The sequence below is a fragment of the Pangasianodon hypophthalmus genome, chromosome 4 (genome assembly GCF_027358585.1).
Source record: "Pangasianodon hypophthalmus isolate fPanHyp1 chromosome 4, fPanHyp1.pri, whole genome shotgun sequence".
NCBI lineage: Eukaryota > Metazoa > Chordata > Actinopteri > Siluriformes > Pangasiidae > Pangasianodon > Pangasianodon hypophthalmus.
Window position 1 is genome coordinate 33,386,859 of NC_069713.1, and position 21,412 is coordinate 33,408,270.

Here is a 21,412-nt window from a genome sequence, read left to right on the forward strand (position 1 = left end):
GAGCGCAGTGATAGAGTGCAGAATCTGAGAGCTTTAGACCTCTGATAGTAAGTTCAGTAGAGTCTCTGGTTGTTTCTGTCTGTAATCGATTATCATCAGGAGTGCTCGCATCACTATATGACCTTGCGCCTTTATACAGTAAAAACTGTGGTGCGCTGTTAGGATATTGTTTGTACCAGTAAAGATAAATGTTATTGCTGCTTGACTCATATGAACATTTCAGAGTAACAGTGTTTGTTTCTTTCCTGATAATGTTGGTATCTTCATCCGTCGGCCAAATTTTATCTGCAAAACTGCCTGCTGTAGAGAAGAACATAAAGAAATAAATCTGTAAAGTATTTTTGTAAACAAAATATTGACTTGTGAAATGACTAGATTAATAAAAACATGGGTAGAAATTAATTCAGTTGATTAACTGATGAAAATGAATTACCTGTAGCTAGAGTGAGAATCAGTGGTGTGTATCTCACTATGTACAGTAAGTTGTATAGTTGAGCCATTTCTGAACACAGCTCTGTGAGGATTCTGTATAATAGTGCTGTATGTGCTGAACTTTACACATGAGGGAACACGTCTCTAGAAGGCCACACCCAGGAAGTGCTGCTGTTGTAGCATAACTTTGTACAGATCATCACTTCACAGTATCAGTGACAGTGAACTGAGTCACCAATACAACACACAACTATTCCACTGTTGCTGATCAACACACTGCATCCCACTTCACCTCTTAAACATCTCTTTTGGAGTCAGAGGCCTGTGTTTTGTTTCATGATTTAACATCTGTACAAAAATCTAAGCCTCTGCCAGTTTGGGTGTTTTCTACAATATTTGTACACTAAACAAAAGAAAAAAAAGTGACTGGTGAAAAAAAGGATTTGGTATTTGCCTGTTAAAATCAATGCATCACCTTTAGCAACAGACATGAATTCATTTATCTACTTATTTATTTACTTACATAAAGTTGTCAAGAAGTTGTTTGTTAATCATTTATTTTATAGTTTCTTGTTTGTTGAAACACCAGATGGTGCGACTTGGACACATCATCAGTGATGAACCCGGGGTCATAGGGTGTTTCAGGACTTGGATCATCAGACACCCTCACCCAGGCGACCCAGCTGTCAACAGTCAACACAAAGCTATATTCTAACTGCACAAATGGAAACATCACTTACACAACAGATGAATAGTCTGCAATTCATTAAAAAAAAATATATATAGAATGTGCCTTTCATTATCCTTCACCTTCTTGAACACAAAATAGTCCATAAAACTGATGTGGGGAAAAAAACTATATAGTTTGCAAAAATTATTACCAATAAAACATGTAAACATTGTGATTGTGTAAGTATTCACCTCATTGCTGTGTAACCCCTAAACTGGTCCTTTTAGAAAGATACAAATGAGCACATTTTGACAGTAGCTGAGTTTATTGCTATATTTCGCCTCCTCGTGGAATAACAGGGACTAGCGCTTTCTTCAAATGTTTTCATTCAGTTACTTCCACTAGAAGAGTTTAATTTATGTAATCCATGTGGTGTGCTACATTAGAACATTTCTCAGGTCACATGGGTCATGGGTTGAATACGGGCCATTTGGGCTCCACATGGGCATGTGCTGTGAGTGTGTTCATACATGGGCTGTTACTGGGCCCCAGTTGGGCTGCCATGAAAACACACACAGCAGGGTCCAAAAATCTGAGTCCACTAGTGAAAATGCTTCTGTTCTGAATTCTTTTCTGATTCCACAATTTTCAGTACAAATTATATTATTGACAACTCGAGTGAAAAGTAGAATCTTTGAAACATTTACATGAATTTCAGAGTTTCTTAGTATTTATTTTGCGTGTAAATGCTCAGCCTCACGTAACTGTTTTGGTCAGCAGATGGGGACATTTTATGAATCTGTATTTCTTTCCAAATTGCATTCTGGGTTAATGATCTCCACCTGTGTTTGATTAGTCATTATGGTCACCTGTGTTCTGCCTATTTAAACCTTGCTTTGAGGTCAGTTTGGCTTCCCTAAGATTTTGTTATTTGTTGTGTATTAATATGAAACACAGGAGCCTGTTAGCTTCATGAACCAGTTTTTTCCTAAAGTCAAATTTCCATCCTGTGTTCAATACAGCTGAATGGCAGGAACTGATCTCATATCATGACACTCCCTTTTTTAAACAAACATTTAAACCAAGATTCAGTTTCCTAAATGTCTCATCATTCCAGACATGAATGCCACAGACCAACATATAACAGATTTGTTACTCTAAACAGTCCAATTAAACTCGAAACAGGTTTTTTCCTCATTGTGTGTCTATGAAAATGAAAAACATTCATTTTCAGAGAAAGAAAGAAAGAAAGAAAGAATAGCAGGGCTCCTGTCTGCTAGCTCGAAAGGCATGTAAATTATTGAACATTAGCAGCTGATCTGCCTTCAGTTTAACAAAACTGTCTCATAATTAACAGATAGAAAGAGAGGAAGGATAACAGAGAGAGAGAGAGAGAGAGAGAGAGAGAGAGGTTTGAAGGGGTGTAAATTATTGAACTTTGCATTTGCTCTCCCTTCAGTAGAACAAAACTGTGTAAAGTTTTTGTACAGTGCAGTTGGATTTCCTGTCACTGTGGGCGCCAGAGCACAGTAGTATAGTGCAGAGTCTGATACAGCAGCAGGGGAGATGAGCAGATCCACTCGGTTATTATTATCAACTTTAGGAAACAGACGTGGTGGAAGAGGGTCAGTTTTAAATCCACTTGGAGTGATGAAAAGAAGGAACTCAGGTTTAGATTTTGGATATTGTCTGTACCACTGCAGGGCGTCTACTGAAACACTGTAGTTGCAGGACAGAGTAACATTAACACCTTCATCTACAACTTCACGAGGGGAAAGTGGCTGTATTGAATCTGCCATGGAGTCACCTGTCATAGAGAAGAGAACATAATGTTTTTAACCTTTACACAATCAAACCAGAACTACATAAGTCACACCCACATTCTGATGTTTCTTAACACCACACACAATAATTAATCACTAATTCAACACTTAATATTTCTGAAAGAACAAAAAGTCAATGTAGAACTCACCTAGTGAAAGCCACAGACACATGAATATAACAGTGAACATGATGAATGGTCTTAGCTGAATGAAAATATTCTTTCTGTACTCTGATATGTTAACATCATAAAGGTTGATGAAGCTCCGCCCCACAGCATCACATGACAGTGTCACCAATGTTACTGACAGATTGTTGATTCTTACTGAAGCATCCTGGCTTTACATTCAGCATCACATGGGGAAACTGTCTTTTTACTAATAAAGGTTTGTATTTAATTTTTTATTTAAATTTTATTTAAATTTTACCAGTTTAGTCTTAAGTGGGCAGTTGTGTTGTTTTATCAGAATGGTGTGTGTGAAATTAGCTTAGCTACTAAGGGTAACCAGGGCAGGGGTGAGGATAATATATATGCAGTAGGTATGATAGAAGAACAGCTATAGCCTCTATCACAGAGGTTTTATTGTGAAAAGTAGTATTCATCAGCAAAGAGCTCAACATCTCTGGAGGATGTGAGCAGGGCTGTGTGGTGCTCTAGTACTTTGTCCACAATAAGATAAGTGACTGCGCCATCTTGTGTTCACCGAGGAGAAAAACCTTAACACACTAATAAATATTTACCCCACATACAGGTCATACATTACAGAAAGACCAAAAGAGCTATGAGCTGTAGAAAAGAGTACTTTAATTTCACAAATTTATATATTTTCAAAATATATAGTTTTTATTCACACACACACAATACACACACCGTATAAAATAAGGCAGCAAACTGTAAATCACACACACTGCAGTGGTAAATTCCACAGATATTCTCCATCCCAACAGAAGTGACAAAGCGTGTGAGGTCTGATTCTTATCTAATCTGATTTCCTGCACAGTCCCACCTGAAACTCCTTCCTTACTTTTAAAGATTTTGATGTTGAGGTTTTAGTTGTTGAAAATTGGGCTATCACTGATTGCCACAATATACAGTTTCAGCACTCTAAATGTGGATGTACTACACTCAGATGATGAAATGTCCTTCCTCAGGAGAATTCAACAGTGTCATTACTCCAGTCAGAACAGAGAGACTCATGAGTCCACTGGCATTGTGGAATTCTGCTATGAGGATTGAGCCAAGCCTTGTCTTTAGTGCACTGGCTATCCAGGAATATGGAATTGTAGCATGAGGATACAAAGATTTCTTTATTATAAAAATGACCCAACACCACACTAGAAGAAAAGACTTTAAGCAGAAGAATTGTAAAAATGTGAGAATGTGATGATGATTTGTTTTAGTGCAGCACAGTGACACAGCAGGTAGCGCTGCTGCATCACAGCTCCAGGTTCCCAGTTTGATGCTGAGTTCAGGTCACTGTCAGTTTGTGTGCAGTTTTACATGTTCACCCCGTGTCTGTGTGGGTTTCCACATGGGTTCTCCGGTTTCTTCCCACCTCCAACACACATGACAGAAGGACATTTGCTAGGAGAAATTGCCCCTCGGTGTGAACGAGTGTGTGAAAGGCTTTGTGCATGGTGCTCTGTGAAGGACTGACATCCCATTCAGGGTGTTTTCCCACCTTACACCCAGGAGATCCCGGGACAGACTCCGTATCCACCACCACCCTGACCAGCATAAAGTGCCTACTGAAGAATGAATGCTGTCTCCTCATAATGCAACATGTTCCAACAATATAAACTCTTTATAAATCTTCAGAGAGAAAGAGAGATTCCCCCAAAAAGGGCAGTTTCTCTAAAGCCTCAGCAGAACTGCTCTCACTATAACAAAACTGTGTTGAAGTTTTTGTACAGTGCAGTTGGATTTCCTGTCACTGTGGGCTGCAGAGCACAGTAGTATAGTGCAGAGTCTGATACAGCAGCAGAGGAGATGAGCAGATCCACTCGTTTATTATCTTTATTATCATCAACTTCAGCAGACATTCTTGGGGGAGGGTTGGGACTCAGAGCTCCAGTTTGATAAATATAAAGAAGGAACTCAGGTTTAGATTCTGGATATTGTCTGTACCAGTGCAGGTAGTTGTTTGTTGCAGTACTGCTGGGTTTGTAGTTGCAGGACAGAGTAACATCAACACCTTCATCTACAACTACACGAGGGGAAAGTGGCTGTATTGAATCTGCCATGGAGTCACCTGTCATAGAGAAGAGAACATAATGTTTTTAACCTTTACACAATCAAACCAGAACTACATAAGTCACACCCACATTCTGATGTTTCTTAACACCACACAGAATAATTAATCACTAATTCAACACTTAATATTTCTGAAAGAACAAAAAGTCAGTGTAGAACTCACCTAGTGAAAGCCACAGACACATGAATATAACAGTGAACATGATGAATGGTCTTAGCTGAATGAAAATATTCTTTCTGTACTCTGATATGTTAACATCATAAAGGTTGATGAAGCTCCGCCTCACAGCATCACATGACAGTGTCACTAATGTTACTGACAGATTGTTGATTCTTACTGAAGCATCCTGGTTTTATACTCAGTATCAAAGTCAAACTGAAAGGAAAATAGTAGAAGTTGATAAATGTAATCTATAAAATGATCATCTAATCATAAAGGTTTTAATTTATATTTTATACTGGGGCTGTCAAACTCAATTTAGGTAACAGGCTACATTACAATTAATCCAATGTCAATTGTGCTAGAACTAAAAAAATCATTTTAGTGACCAATGACTCTTCTTAAATGTCTCAATTTATCAAAATCTAACTGAAAGATTTATTCTAAATGTATAAATGTATATGCAGTATCACCTACAAAACAGATAAACTGACTGAAACTCATTAGAACTAAATCCACAGTATGTGCACCCCTGACCATCACACCCATATGTGCTTCTTCTCCAATGGTATAGAATGTCTTTGAATGCTGTAGCATTACAGTTTCCCTTCACTGGAACTAAGAGACTCAAACCTGTTCCAGCATGACAATGCCCCTGTGCACAAAGCGAGCTCCATCAAGACATGGTGTGTGAAGGTTGGAGTGGAGGAACTCGAGTGTCCTGCACAGAGCCCTGACCTCAACCCCACTGAACACCTTTGGGATGAACTGGAACACCGACTGCACCCCAGACCTCCTCGACATCCCAACATCAGCACCTGACCTCACTAATGCTGTTGTAGCTGAATGAACACAAATCCCCACAGCCACGCTCCAACAGACAGTGGAAACCCTTCCCAGAAGAGTGGAGCTCATTATAACAGCAAAGGGGGAATAAATCTGGATGTTCAACAAGGACATATGGGTGTAATGGTCAGGGGTGCACAAACTTTTGGACACATGGCGTACATCATAATACTTAAGGGGGTGGGGAAGTAATATAGCTTGCAAGAAAGTTTTACCAATAACAAACGTCAAAGCTGTAATTGTAAAGTATTCACCCCTGTTGCTGTGAAACCCCTAACTTGGTTCTGTTGGAAAGAGACGTAGTTACCGAGTGAAAGCTGAGTTTATTGCTTTATTTTGCCCCCTAGTGGAAAAACAGACACTCGCACTTTTACCTCCAAATCTTTTCATTCAATTACTTCAATTATTTCAATTTTGCAGCACTTTCCAGTAGATTACAAATTGTTAACTTCAGTTATTGTGTTTGTTATTGTGTTTGAATTCCTGCTGGTCTTCATGTAGCTAGACTTGTCCATTAAATGTGAGTATTGTATGGACAGTGTGGACAGAAAGTTTATTCAATTCTGCGAAATTTGCCTGATATACTATTTTTTATCTATTTTATTTATTGTTTACAAGACACTGACATTAGTGTTTGTCTCTCTACTAATTACAGCATTGAAGCCTCTTATCTGTAAATTTGAGGACAGTCCAAATACAAAGATTGTGATAATAAATTTTCCCATATTTCTGGATGTTGTGCAAGATCAGACATACAGTATTCATAATGCTTAAACTGCTTGCCTGTTTTTTTATATATAGTATCATGCATTCTGGTAGTGTATTCTCCAGAATAAGCACACACATTTTTCTAATTCATTTTGTATACACTTACCATTAAAACCATAGACATAAAGAATCATAATATATATTTGTGTTATATATTTTATGGCTCAATATCACACTACCCGGATTCACCCTTGAGAGGATGAGTTTCCTTTTGAGATTTGTTTCTCTCAAGGTTTCTTCCTCATATGGACCCTCTGGAGTTTTTCTTTGCCGTTGTCACCTCTGGCTGCTCAGTGAAGATCAAGCTCTACATCTGGATTTCTGTAAAGCTGCTTTTTGACAAGGTCTATTGATAAATGTCTGTTGGAGAGTGTGAGAGAGTTTGTAGAAACAAAGATAACTTAAGAATGAGTCTCAGTCTCTCCACCTAAAGTGACAGTAGAAATGTCTTCACCAGCTCATAAACCTCTGTATAGCCCAGGCACAGCTCAAGAGCCTGATTATTGCTCTGAACCAAACCCTCCCTTTCATGTAGAATCATATACGGAGCCTAAAGTTTCACCTTCATCTGCAGAGAAGACTTTGCATCCCTTTCAGTTATCCCCTGACCATCTGAGTACACCAGAACTGCAAAGGGTAGTCATAGAACACATTGTGAAAAGTACTGAGATAGCTACTCAATTTCAGTCTACTGTTTGATTACAGCCCTTTTTGGGAAGAGTTCCTTGCTCCAGCTATGAAGTTGTTTATGACACATGGCATAGCAGGTTGGAGTTTTACATGACTGACTCCACCCTATCAGATGTGGTATTAATGAGGAAAATTGTAGATAGCCTGCTATCTCCTGCAGCCAATGTGGTCAAACCATTAGACCACAAAAGCTATCCCAAAAGCTTACCTAGATTTGCTTGACTCGGCATATGCAACAGTTGAAGATGGGGTGAGCTTTTTACAAATTCTTTAATACCAATCAGAACTCTGGGGAGAAGCCATCCAGCTATCTGCAGCATTTACACATAGCTCTAAACACCATTCTGAAAAGGAAAGTCATCCCAGCTGGTGATGCAAACAGGCAACTATTCAAGCAATTCTGTACAGGGTGCTGGAACAATACTATTATCGTCACACTACAGCTTGAGCAAAAGAAGCATCGCTGCTTAGGACAAAAGAAAACAGAATAGCTGCCAAAAACAGCAGAATGAAGGAGCATCTAGGACTCGTGAAGTAAAAAGCATTGTCTAACGCCCAAGTCATGTTTGCTTCTGAGGCAGATGATTATGATGTGAGTAAGCAGGTTGATAGTTTATCTTCAGCAATGAAACAGATTCAAAAACAAATAGCTGACCTCCAAGCCCAACTTGCAGCTTTCACCACATCCAAAGAGGGGAATCAGAGAAAACTAAAATGATGAAGGAAAAGAAACCCAAAGCAATCGAAGACCCCACGTTCAAGAAGCAAACATTAACCAACCCTGATAGGGTAAGCAAGAAAACGTCTCCAGGTTACGTATGTAACCATGGTTCCCCGAGGGAACGAGACGCTGCGTCACGAAACGCTATGGGAACACCCCCGCGTTACCGCGCTCTGAATCACGTGTCTAATCCGTCCAATGGATGGGCGAGATGTTACGGGCGGGGTGACGTAGCGACCCGGAAGCATAAAAGCCCGAGAGGCGAGCCCCGCGTTAGCTTACTGGAAAATGAAGCAAGCGCCGCAGGGACGCCGGAAGTGTGGCACCGAGACGCAGTGTCTCGTTCCCTCGGGGAACCATGGTTACATACGTAACCTGGAGACGTTCCCCTTCAGGAACTCCAGCTGCGTCACGAAACGCTATGGGAACGAATATACCCATGCCGCCAGACTTACAAGTCCCTGCCTCCAGGAGGAGGCAAGCCTAAGGCACAAGGACAGAGGAGCCGGGAGTGGCTCGGGTATCTAGGTCATAAAACCTGGCAAAGGTCAGGGGCGTGGACCATCCCGCCGCGTTGCAGATGTCCTGTAAGGACACACCTGCCAGAAAGGCCTTAGAGGCCGCCACCGCTCGGGTAGAGTGAGCCTTGACCCCCAGGGGACTGGGGAGACCAGAGGACTCGAAAGCCAGAGAAATGGATTCTACAATCCACCGGCTGAGGGTCTGCTTAGAAGCAGGAAAACCCCTCTTAGGGGGACCAAAGCAAACAAGCAACTGGTCCGCCTTTCTCCACAGGGCAGTTCTGTGGACGTACGTGTCCAGTACAATTGAGCTTCCAATGGTCGGGCTCCCTGAAGGGAGGAGGACAGAAAGCCTGCAGCACGACTGGCCGTGGTGCCGAGGAGGGGACTTTCGGTACGTACCCCGCTCGGGGGTACAAGAATGCTTTGGCCAAACCAGGCGCAAAGTCTATATAGGAAGGGGCCACCGAGAGGGCCTGAAGATCCCCCACTCTCCTAAGAGAGGAAATTGCCAAGAGAAAGGCAGTTTTCAACGTCAGAAGACGGTCCGAAATCTCCTCTATGGGCTCGAAGGGGGGTTTGCAGAGAGCCTCTAAAACCACAGCCAGGTCCCACGAGGGGACCCGAGATCGAGCTGGAGGTCTGATCCTCAGCGCACCGCGGAGGAAACGTGTCACCCAGGGGTGCCTGCCCACTGACTGGCCATCGAGAGGGGCGTGGCAGGCCGCAATAGCCGCCACGTACACCTTCAGGGTGGAGTGGGTCAGTCCCACGGAGAGGCGGGCCTGCAAGAACTCCAGCACTGTACCAACTGGGCAGTGAACAGGGTCAAGCCAGCGGTCTCCGCACCAGGAAGTGAAAAGTTTCCACTTCAGGGCATACAGTTTCCTCGTAGAGGGAGCTCTGGACTGGAGGATGGTCTCCACAACCTCGGTTGAGAGACCGGAAGCGCGGAGTTGTGCCCCCTCAGAGGCCACACCCACAGCTTCCACAGCTCCGGGCGGGGGTGAAGATGGCCCTCCGCCTGTGAGAGGAGATCCCTCCTGATCGGAATCTCCCATGGGGAGCCGTCTAGGAGGGAAATCAGGTCCGAGAACCATACTCGGCCCGGCCAACGCGGCTGTACCATGGCATCCAGTCCAAGAGGAGCTGGATGAATCAGAGAGAACCAAAGGGGACAGTGCGACGTCTCCTGCGTCGCAAACAGATCCACCTGGGCTCTGCCGAACATACGCCATATGAGCTCCACCACCTCGGGGTGGAGTCTCCATTCCCCGGGCACCGGCCCCTGCCTCGACAGGGCGTCCGCTCCCACGTTGAGATGACCAGGGATGTAGGCCGCTCTCAATGAGAGGAGGTTCCCTTGGGACCACACAAGGATCTGGAGCGCCAGCCTGTAAAGGGGGCGCGAACGCAGACCTCCCTGGCGGTTGATGTAAGAGACCACCGTCGTGTTGTCGGTGCGCACCAACACGTGGCGGCCTTTTAGGTCTGGGAGAAAGTGTTTCAGAGCTAGAAACACGGCCAGCATCTCCAGGCGGTTGATGTGCCAAGTGAGATGGCGGCCGCTCCACAGACCACGGGCAGGACGGCCACTCATGACCGCTCCCCATCCGGTGAGGGACGCATCCGTCGCTAGCACTACGCGGCGACCAGGAGCTCCCAGGACCGGGCCCTGAGACAAGAACCCAGGTTCTCTCCACACAGCTAAGGCACGGCGGCATCGCCGCGTGACCTTGATCATGCGGAGCGGGTTTCCTCTGTTTCGGAAAAACCCCCTGGTCTTGAGCCACCACTGTAGGGGTCTCATGTGCAGCAGGCCAAACGGTATCACGTTGGACGCAGCTGCCAATAGGCCCAGCAGTCTCTGAAACTGCTTTACAGTGAGTGACCGGCCTACTTTCGCTCTCGCGACCGCTGTGAGGACCGACTCGATCCGAGCAGGAGACAAACGTGCCTGCATCGTGGTCGAATCCCACACGACACCTAGATAAGCGGTTCTCTGAGCTGGAGAAAGCACGCTTTTCTCGGCGTTTAGTCTTAGAGCCGCCATCTGACCACCATGAGCTAAAATCAACCAGTCGTCGATATAGTTTAGTATGCGGATGCCCTGTAGTCGCATAGGAGCCAGGGCAGCATCCACGCACTTCGTGAAGGTGCGGGGTGAGAGTGCTAGGCCGAAGGGAAGAACCCGATACTGGTAAGCTTCGCCCCCGAAAGCGAACCTCAGGAACTTCCTGTGCAGGGGAAGGATGGAGATGTGGAAATACGCATCTTTTAGGTCGATCGTGACGAACCAGTCTTCGGACCTGATCTGAGACACGACCTGAGTGACCGTAAGCATCCTGAACTTCAGTCGAGCGACTGAGAGGTTCAATTGCCGCAAGTCCAAAATGGGACGCAGCCCTCCCCCCTTCTTGGGAACAATGAAGTACCGGCTGTAGAACCCTGACTCTCTGTCGTGAGGAGGGACCACCTCGATGGCCTCCTTCCTCAGGAGAGTACGTACTTCCTGCTCCAATACCAGAGCCTGCTCGGGACCCACCACAGTGGGAAGAACCCCAGAAAAACGAGGTGGATGCGAGCCGAACTGAATTCGGTAGCCTCTTTCTACAGTACGCAGGACCCAATGAGACACATTCGGCAGAAGTTTCCATGCTGCCAGAAAGCTCACTAAGGGAATCGGTCTCTCGAGACTGACCTCTGGTGTAATAGAAGCGGTTAGCTGGGTGCCCTGAGGCGGCGAACCGACATGGGGGAAATGAGCTAACCGCTGCGAAGGCCTCAGGAGAGGCCGCGAGCCTCCCAGACCCGCTACATTGCCGGGCGAGAACTGGGAGAGGCGCTCGCCGGAGACCGCTGCGCCCTGAAGCACCATAGGTGGCAGGGTTGGCAGATCGACCTCCTGAGGGCACTGGGGGGACCCGGGCACCGTGAGATGAGGTGTACGCCGCGTCGCCCCAGAGGGGCCCGCCCTCGGAAGCCCTGGGCCAAAACCGTCAGGGCTTCTTAGCCGCGGCCCTTCTGGACATGAGGACGGTCCTCAGATCCGCCTTAGTGCCCGAAGGGCCGGGCCCAGAGCGTCGTCGCGACTCCTGCTCCCGCCTCGGGGGAGCACGGGAGGCGACGCTCTGCTTTTGGGCCTCCCTGTAGGAGGGGGCCGTACACGGAGGGGGCTGCCCCCGCCCGGCAGCCCCACGAGCTAGAGAGCGACGGGGGAGGAACCGCTGGAACGCCGCCGCCTGCTGGTATCTCTCGACGACGGAGTCTACCGCGTCGCCAAACAGGCCCGAGGGAGTAAGCGGGGCGTCCATGAGCACGACCCTGTCCTTCTCTTTCATATCGGACAGGGTCAGCCAGAGATGCCTCTCCGCCGCCACCAGGACTGCCATAGACCGACCGATAGCACGGGCGGTCTCCTTGGTGGCGCGGAGGGAAAGATCAGCGGCCCGCCTGAGCTCAGCTACCTGCTCAGACGTACTCTCCCCCTGCTCATCCAGCTCTTTAAGCAGGTCAGCCTGGTACGCCTGTAACACCGCCATGGTGTGCAGACACGCACCGGCCTGACCTGCTGCCATGTACGCCTTGCCTACCAGCGCTGAGGTGGTCCGCAGCGGCTTGGTAGGCAACGCCGGAGCCTTCAGGGACGATGCAGCAGCAGGGGACAGATAGCTGGCTAGCGTCTGTTCAACCCTGGGCATCACCCTGTAGCCGGAGTAGTCCAGCCCCGCCACATTAGCGTAATGGGAAGAAGTGGGGCTGAACAACCAGGCTGAAAACGGCCTATTCCAGGACCTCGACACCTCAGTGTGGAGGTCCGGAAAAAAGGGCAGGCTCCGGGGCGGAGGTGGCGGCCTACTGTGCAAAAAACGCTCCTCCAGTCTAGAGCCCTGAGGCTCAGGCCGTGACTCAGCGGGCCAGTCAATGCTAAGCTTAGCGACTGCCCGCGTAACCACCTCGAGCAGCTCCCCGTATTGAGGAGACTGCGGCTCAGGGTCGACGCTCTCCACATCGACCTCCTCGGAGGACGATAGGTGGAGCGCCGAGTCCGCTCCCCGGGGGGAAGAAACTGCAGAGCGTGCTTCCGAGCCCAGGGAGGGGACAGAGGACCTGGAGGGTGAGGAAGGAGAAAGGGACGGGCCCGTCTCCATTCCCTCCGCCAGGTCCATCTGCGAGCCCCACGAGCGCAACCGCCGCTCTGCCTCAGCAGAAACGGGGCCGGCACCGCGAGGCACGCTAGTGAGGGCTCTCTCCTCAAAGAAAGTAAACGCTCGCAATGTGCGCAGCCGGCTCCCTCGAGAGCCGACTGAACATGCTCCGCTCCCAAACAGGCAACGCACAGACTGTGTGTATCCCCGCCCGTAATAAATCGAGGACAGGGAGGAACACACGGCCTGAAGCGCTGCCCGCTCTCGCCCTTCGTCTTATCCTTGGCTTTAGGCATGCCAACGATAAAACACCAACCAGACAGAAAATAGACAGACAATAAACACAGAGCGCTTGCTGAAAACAGGAAGCTAACGCGGGGCTCGCCGCTCGGGCTTTTATGCTTCCGGGTCGCTACGTCACCCCGCCCGTGACGTCTCGCCCATCCATTGGACGGATTAGACACGTGATTCAGAGCGCGGTCACGCGGGGGCGTTCCCATAGCGTTTCGTGACGCAGCTCGAGTTCCTGAAGGGGAACCTAGGTGTTCCTATTGCTTTCAATGTGGCCAAGACGGCCATATCACCAACAGCTGCAGCAATCCTCTAAATCCAGTACTTGGTTCAGCAAAGAGAAAGCAGCTGCAGATAAAGCAGGAGGTTTGAGAGAGGTAAGATGGAGCTAAACAGAAAACATCCCACTCTTTAAACTAGGAGGAATTCCTGTTGAGGAGCTGATGGGAACTAGACAACAGATAAGCTCCAATCAGAGGCCTAAAGTAAATGCAGCATTTAATCATCACATTGTACTTCCAAAAGGGTTGGTTGGAAGTGAAATTACAGCCAATGTTAAACTGGAAAAAATTGATTGCAACTGTTTAATTGATACTGGATCACAGGTCACAACAATTTCCCAATCATTCCATGATCAGTACCTCTCCGAAGACCCTATTAAACCCGTGAATGATGTGCTAGAAGTTGAAGGAGCCACCGGTCAAAGAGTCTCATATATTGGATGTGTGTAGGTCAGTGTTCAGTTGTGTAAAGAGTTCATTAACTCAGAACCTCAAATGCAGATATAAGCCCTGATAGTATCAGAGACACGTTCCAATGGCAGTGTACCAGCCATAATAGGGACAAATACTCTGGATTCCATTTACGAGCAATACTGTGACATTACCTCCTCCAAAAGCACCCCATTCTGTGGTTATGCCCAAATCCTCAAAATTCTACATTTGAGGCACCAAAAGAGGTCAAGTGTTAAACTTGGAATAGCAAGGCTTAAAAGCCGTGAGCCAAAAGTTGTTCCTGCTGGTCAGAATGTAGTTCTTGAAGGAAACATGAACATAAAATCTGCAGGTCATAAACAATTTGCATTACTCGAGCAGCCATCAATTTCTTCCTTACCTGGTGGAATCTTCACAGATAGCTGTTTGATTTCCTTACCAAAGATCTCCCCTTTTAAAATCTCTGTGCAAGTAAGAAACGAGATGGACCATGACATAATAATTCCTATTAACTGTGTAATTGCTGAGTTAACTATTCCACAAGACACAATCCAAAATATCCACCTTGACCAAATGAAAACAGCAGCTTGTTCAAGTCAGCAAAATGCATACACAAGTTCAAACTTGAAGTTTGACTTTGGAGATCCTCCTCTTTCGGAGGAGTGGAGAATGTGGATGAGTGGCGAACTGAACAGTTATTCTTATGTTTTTGCACACCATGATCTAGATAACAGTCATGCAACAAGGGTCAAGAACAGAATCAACTGCCAGATGAAACACCATTCAAGCAGTGTTCCCATTCCCTGCATCCATGAGATTATGAGGCTGTTAGGAAAGACTTACAATCCCTCCCAGATACAGGCATCATCCAAGAATCCGAGTCTCCGTTTTCATCACCTATCGCGGTGGTACGCAAAAAGAATGGCGACGTGAGATTATGCGTTGATTATCAGAAACTTAATTCACAAACCATTAAAGATGCCTATGCTTCACCTAACCTGGAAGAATCTTTCTCTGCACTCAGAGGGTCTCAGTGGTTCTTGGTGATGTATCTCAGGTCAGGATTCTCCAGCTTTTGTATGCCCCCTAGGATTATGGGAATGCAATCGTATGCCAAAAACGGATCACAAATGCCCCAAGCACATTCCAGTGCTTAATGGAGGAGTGCATGGGAGATATAAATTTGAACAAAGTGCTGGTATTCCTGGATGATTTGATTGTCTTCTCCAAAATATTTGAGGAGCATGAGGTAGTGCTGAGAAATGTTTTAAATGGTTTGAGGGGATATGGCCTCACATTATCGCCTGAGAAATTCTGCTTCTTTCAGACTTCAGTATGTTATTTAGGCCATACTGGATCACACAAAGGAGAAGAAACAAACCCAAGAAAAAGCAAAGCCATTGAAGACCTGGCCAAAACCCCAAAATTTAAAAGAGTTGAAGTCTATCCTTGGCTTTTTGCGCAGGTTTGAGATTATTCAAAGATTGTAAAGCCTCTGATGACAAAGACTCTGTGTTGTTATTGTCATCAACTGCATGCACTTTACTAGATCTGCACATCTTAGCAATCTGATTCATTTTCTCACAGTTCTTACACTGTTTTCCATACGCCGGTCAGTAGCGTACCATGGTCACTTCTACATCTTTTGCAGATAAACTTGCTTGCTTTCTCTTGCTTTGTTTATGATTTATTTTTTTCACTCTCTTTTTGCATGCTTGCTTATCCTTCATGTCATCAACAGTTTTTTTAATATAAGACTAATCTCTTTTTTCTCACTTTTTGTTGATCATGGACATTTGTCTTCTAAGTAAAAGATTTAAGAACTTTTATACAACTGGTCTAGAATCATTTCCTGACATCTGCATTTTAATCTAAAATGTTCTCATCATCCCCAAAAACAAAGTAGCTAAACTCCAGTCTTGCGTGCAGAAAACCCGGGTTTTATACTTGCTCAGGGTGAGGTTCTAACACCTTGGGTTCTGTAGATATAATATTTTTGGTTTATTAATGTGAGACACAATATATCAATGTATCTTTAGCTAACATTAGACGAGTGGAGGGATGTACTGTGATAATCTGTACATGAGGTTATGTTGCTGTAACTGTTTTATTTCACCTGAAATGTGTGAGTTGAATATCTGCAGTGGAGGCTTAGAGGGCATTGAGAGCATTGTTTGTCATTTTAAAGCACAGAGGAGCTTCGCTCATACATATTAACATTTGCTGACAAATTAACATTTGCTATTTCTGTGAAATATTTACTTTTTCATAACCAGTAATTTAATGTATTTGAAGATGTTGTAAAGACTTTTTCCATCATAGTGTGTCTATGGAAAATGTTTATTTTCAGAGAAAGAAAGAAAGAATAAATAGCAGGGCTTCTGTCTGCCAGCTTAACAAAACTGTGTCATAATTAACAGATAGAAAGAGAGGAAAGATGACAGAGAGAGAGAGAGGTTTGAAGGGGTGTAAATTATTGAACTTTGCATTTGCTCTTCCTTCAGTAGAACAAAACTGTGTTAAAGTTTTTTTTTTTTTTACATTTAAAACTAGTCAATCTGACACAGTCTGCTTTGTGTTTTTGTTTCTATGTGTTTTTCAGATTCCATCAAACTAGAATAGAGCAAAGAACTCAAATGTAGCAGTAATGTTGTAGCTGTAATGCTGCAAGAATGTCCAGAACAGAGTGTTTACTGGGGTTCTGATCCACAGTGTCCACTGGGTCCATGTTCCTGTCCTGGTGAACCTGACAGCATGGTCTTCAGAAGTCAGTGATCAGTGCAAGAAGGAGATAATGAGCAGTTAACCAACAGACTAGGTTGTAGCTGAGCTAACAACTCCTCATACAAAGGAAGCTCTGATCACATTAGCAGTTTATCATGGTTACAGAAAATGATGGTTGACCTTCAAAAACAAATGAACATTATAGACAAAGAGCTGAAGAAGTGAATGTAAAGATGTAAATAGCTCCATCTTGTGAGAAAAGCATGGCTGTGCTCCAGTCATGTGTAGTGCTTTTTGTACAGTGTAGTTGTGTTTCCTGTCACTGTGGGCCTCAGAGCGCAGTAGTACAGTGCAGAGTCTGTCACTGCAGCAGAGGAGATGAGCAGATCCACTTTCTTTCCCATTTTATCAAGTTTCATAGACAATCGTGGATGAGGTGGTACAGTGTGTGTGACAAGTCCATTGGCTTCAAGAATCAGCAGCAGAAACTCTGGTCTTGATCCAGGTTTTTGTTGATACCAGTGGAGACTGTAAGCTGATCCAGTATATGTGCAGGACAGTGTGATGTTGCTGCCTTCAGTTACAGATCTGGAGGGTTTTTCTGGTTTAATGCTGTTGTCTGCAGCCTGTGCTATAAAAACATTATAATAAATGATCACCATTTATTAATAATAAATTAAAGTGAAATTGTGGTCCTTGGTAATTATAAAAATGTATAGTTTCATGTGCAATGTATATGACTTACCGATATCAGCAATAGTGAAGAAAAGCAAGAAGAGGAGTAACATTGTTATCCTGAGTGTTTAGTTCAGACCTCTAGCTTTAGAAATAAATGCCAGTGTTGTGTATTTGAGATTGTCTCTGATGTCTCTACATGTAGCTCCACCCACTCATATTTATTCATTTATTCATCACACCTCTGCTTCCTCTCATACTGCACAGGTAGCCTATCAGATTATTGTGTTAATTTGAGGACATTAAAATCATTCATTTGGCTGGCAGATGGGCTTCATACATAAGCTGTATTGGAATGGGGCTAAGAAAGCACTTTATTAGTATAAGTCACAATAGTTGTGATATCTTTCTTAAAAAATACTTTGTAGCATGAAAAATGTAGATTTGTGAATTTAGTGTGATTAATGTGTAGTTGTCATGTTTAAATGCTCTTTATTTTAGTTTCCTGTTTCTTTCAGCTGCATATGTTACCACAAATGCTGTTTGTGTCTGTGGTTAACTGATAACAAGTTGGTAAAGGGAGTATCTTTAATGTGGTTTTAGAAACTTCATATAAACCATTGTTATGTTTTTGTACAGTCTTTCATTGACTCTGTATTACTGTGCTGCTACTCTGAGAGCGCAGTGATAGAGTGCAGAATCTGAGAGCTTTAGACCTCTGATAGTAAGTTCAGTAGAGTCTCTGGTTGTTTTTGACTCTAATCGAGTGTCAGTGGGTTTGCGCTCTCCAGATGCTGACCTTGCATTTTTATACAGTAAAAACTGTGGTGCGCTGTTAGGATATTGTTTGTACCAGAAAAGCCAAATGTTATTGCTGCTTGTTTCATATGAACATTTCAGAGTAACAGTGTCTGTTTCTTTCCCGATAATGTTGGTATTTTCATCCGTCGGCCAAATTTTATCTGCAAAACTGCCTGCTGTAGAGAAGAACATAAAGAAATAAATCTGTGAAGTATTTTTGTAAACGAGTTAAAACTTTATCTCAGGAAATAACTAGCTTAATGCTTCAAATATGGGAAGTAATTAATATTAATTAATTTATTAATGAAAATGAATTACCTGCAGCTAGAGTGAGAATCAGTGGTGTGTATCTCACTATGTACAGTAAGTTGTATAGTTGAGCCATTTCTGAACACAGCTCTGTGAGGATTGTGTATAATAGTGCTGTATGTGCTGAACTTTACACATGAGGGAACACGTCTCTAGAAGGCCACACCCAGGAAGTGCTGCTGTTGTAGCATAACTTTGTACAGATCATCACTTCACAGTATCAGTGACAGTGAACTGAGTCACCAATACAACACACAACTATTCCACTGTTGCTGATCAACACACTGCATCCCACTTCACCTCTTAAACATCTCTTTACAGTGGTGGGAATCACATCCCACTATTAGCAAACTTATTCTATTTATTATTGAGTTTTTATAGTTATTAGCCTGTTTGATTGGTCACTTGATTTCTTTTCTTTTTAGCATTTTGTTCCTATAAAAATATGGATGTTTTTATTTGTGCAGCGTGGAAGCTTGGCCCATGAATATGAATAAATCAAGCTTTATTTGGTTACTAAAAGGAATAAAAACCTGGCTATAAATAGAGTTCACATAACTACCTGTAGATGAGGCTGAAAAGCGATTCAGTTCCCACATCATTCTGATCTTTAAAAAACACAACACTTCCATAACTCTCTACAGTCTATTATTGGGGGGCAGTCGTGGCCTAATGGATATAGAGTCGGACTTGCAACCCAAAGGTGAATCTGAAGGTTGTGGGTTCGAGTCTCGGGTCCGGCAGGGATTGTAGGTGGGGGGAGTGAATGACCAGCGCTCTCCCCCACTCTCAATACCACGACTGAGGTGAGACCCTGGAGCAAGGCACCGAACCCCCAACTGCTCCCCGGGCGCCGCAGCAAAAAAACGCTGCCCACTGCTCCGGGTGTGTGTGTTCACTACTGTGTGTGTGCACTTGGATGGGTTAAATGCAGAGCACAAATTCTGAGTATGGGTCACCATACTTGGCCACAAGTCACTTCACTTCATTATTTACCTGAAGAGGTAATGTTTACTGAGTAGGATTTTAATTTTATACAATAACAACATATTCTAATGTAGAACATCTAACATATTCTAACATTTCACTTAAACATATATTTTTCTAAACAAATTCTGTCCACAAATAACAGCTACATTTGTTGGGACATTTTGGGTTTTGGGTTTAAATAATAAAACAGACCTGATGCATGAGAATTAAATTTATGAAATAATAAAATTTCTTAATATCCAGAAAGGTGATTAACATTTTCTATGGAGATTATTCTAGCACAATCAGCATAGATATTCAAAGTTATTCCAACATCACAGACTGGAAATTGAAAAAGGAAAATTTATTTGAATCAAAAAGCCAAACAGCTCCCCCTCCTGAGAAAAAGAAAAACCTCCCTTTTGTGATGTGAAGGAGTTTTTGTACAGTGTAGTTGTGTTTCCTGTCACTGTGGGCTGCATGGCGCAGTAGTACAGTGAAGAGTCTGATACTGAAGCAGGAAAGATCTCCAGATCTACTTTCTTTTCCTTTTTACGGAGTCTGATGGATAGTCTTGGGTCAAGTTGTTCAGCTTTAGTGACATCACCTGTAAATACTGTAATCCTCAGCAGAAACTCTGGTCCTGATTGAGGGTTTTGTCGATACCAGTAGAGATAGTCAGCTGATTGATCATATGTGCAGGTCAGTGTGGTGCTGCTGCCTTCACTTGAAGATATGTCGGGTTGGTCTGGTGTAATGCTGCTGTCAACAGCACCTGCTGTAAAGACATTGCAACAACATAAACATTTCTATTTTCATTGCTTAAGGACGTTAATTTTTTTTTCACCAACTGAATCATCATGTTAAGGTATCAGTACAAATCTCCAGCATCCACCTAAAGTTTGTGTATAATATAAATGACTTACCAATGTTTTTAACAGCTATGAAAACAAAGAAGAGGAACATGATTGTTGTGAGTGTCTCTCTTACAGTAGATATAAACGGCAGTATCTCTGTGAAACTGTCTAAACTGTATCGCACCACATCTAGCTCCTCCCACTTTTACTTAGGCATAGTCAAGTGCTCTGGCTTTCCACAACCCCAGAAGACTTGCCTCATTCCAGCTCAACTGGATCAGCTGCAGGATCCTGAACAAGAAAGTTATGAAAAACAAAACACAGTTCAGTAGAAATGGAAGAGGAATTGGGCCATTGGGCTTGGGCTTGGATGGGATGCCAGCCATTCACACACTGTTCAAAGCTAGAGGTAATTTACAGTTGCTGATCCACCTACCTGCATGTTAATGGGAGGTGGGAGGAAACCAGAGAACCTGGAGGAAACTGTCTGATTTTAAGGAAACTCCGTAGAGCAAACATGCCTTAACGAATGGATGGAAACTTTGCAAGGTGAAAGAATTGTGTTCCCATGTCACATTTCCATGTTATTTAATTTTGATGATTTCTGTGACACTATAAACACTGTTTCCTTGATTTCAGAAAGGTTATGTCCAACTAATAATATTTGATCAGATTTAATTCACTCTTTGAGTTTGTTACAGTACAGAAAGGTCAGAAACATTCTCTGGACACGATATCAGAATCTATTACAAAGCTGGGATGCAGTGCAGCTGCAAGTCAAACTAGGATCCTTTAAGCTGCATTTCATTATAATGCCCATATGATCTTCCAGGATGAATCCTGCTTCTCCTATTCATATCTACAGTTATACTCGTTTAGAATGCGTTATCTGTTTAATCCAAATAATGTATTTGCATTTGGTTACATTCCTACTGGATCAGTAACTAGAATGCTAATTGTAGGCAGAGTTTACTGTCTTTTCTTCTTCTTGTTATTCTTCAACACTTTCATGTGTGAGGTCTGTGTAGGTTTTTGTACAGTG

General features: G+C 44.0%; 2 gene segments (V, D, J or C); both read right to left on the minus strand.

The window, feature by feature from the left end:
- Positions 1–4,867: 4,867 nt before the first annotated feature.
- On the minus strand, positions 4,868–5,380 carry LOC128318088 (T cell receptor alpha variable 12-3-like; the record flags this gene model as incomplete). The annotated part of the segment is given in 2 exon segments: positions 4,868–5,175; positions 5,341–5,380. Coding segments are annotated over 2 exon segments (348 nt in total), but the record flags the coding sequence as incomplete, so codon positions are not given.
- An 11,657-nt stretch (positions 5,381–17,037) lies between these two features.
- LOC117597124 (T cell receptor alpha variable 21-like) lies at positions 17,038–17,547 on the minus strand. The segment is given in 2 exon segments: positions 17,038–17,390; positions 17,505–17,547. Coding segments are annotated over 2 exon segments (396 nt in total).
- Between the last annotated feature and the right edge of the window lie 3,865 nt (positions 17,548–21,412).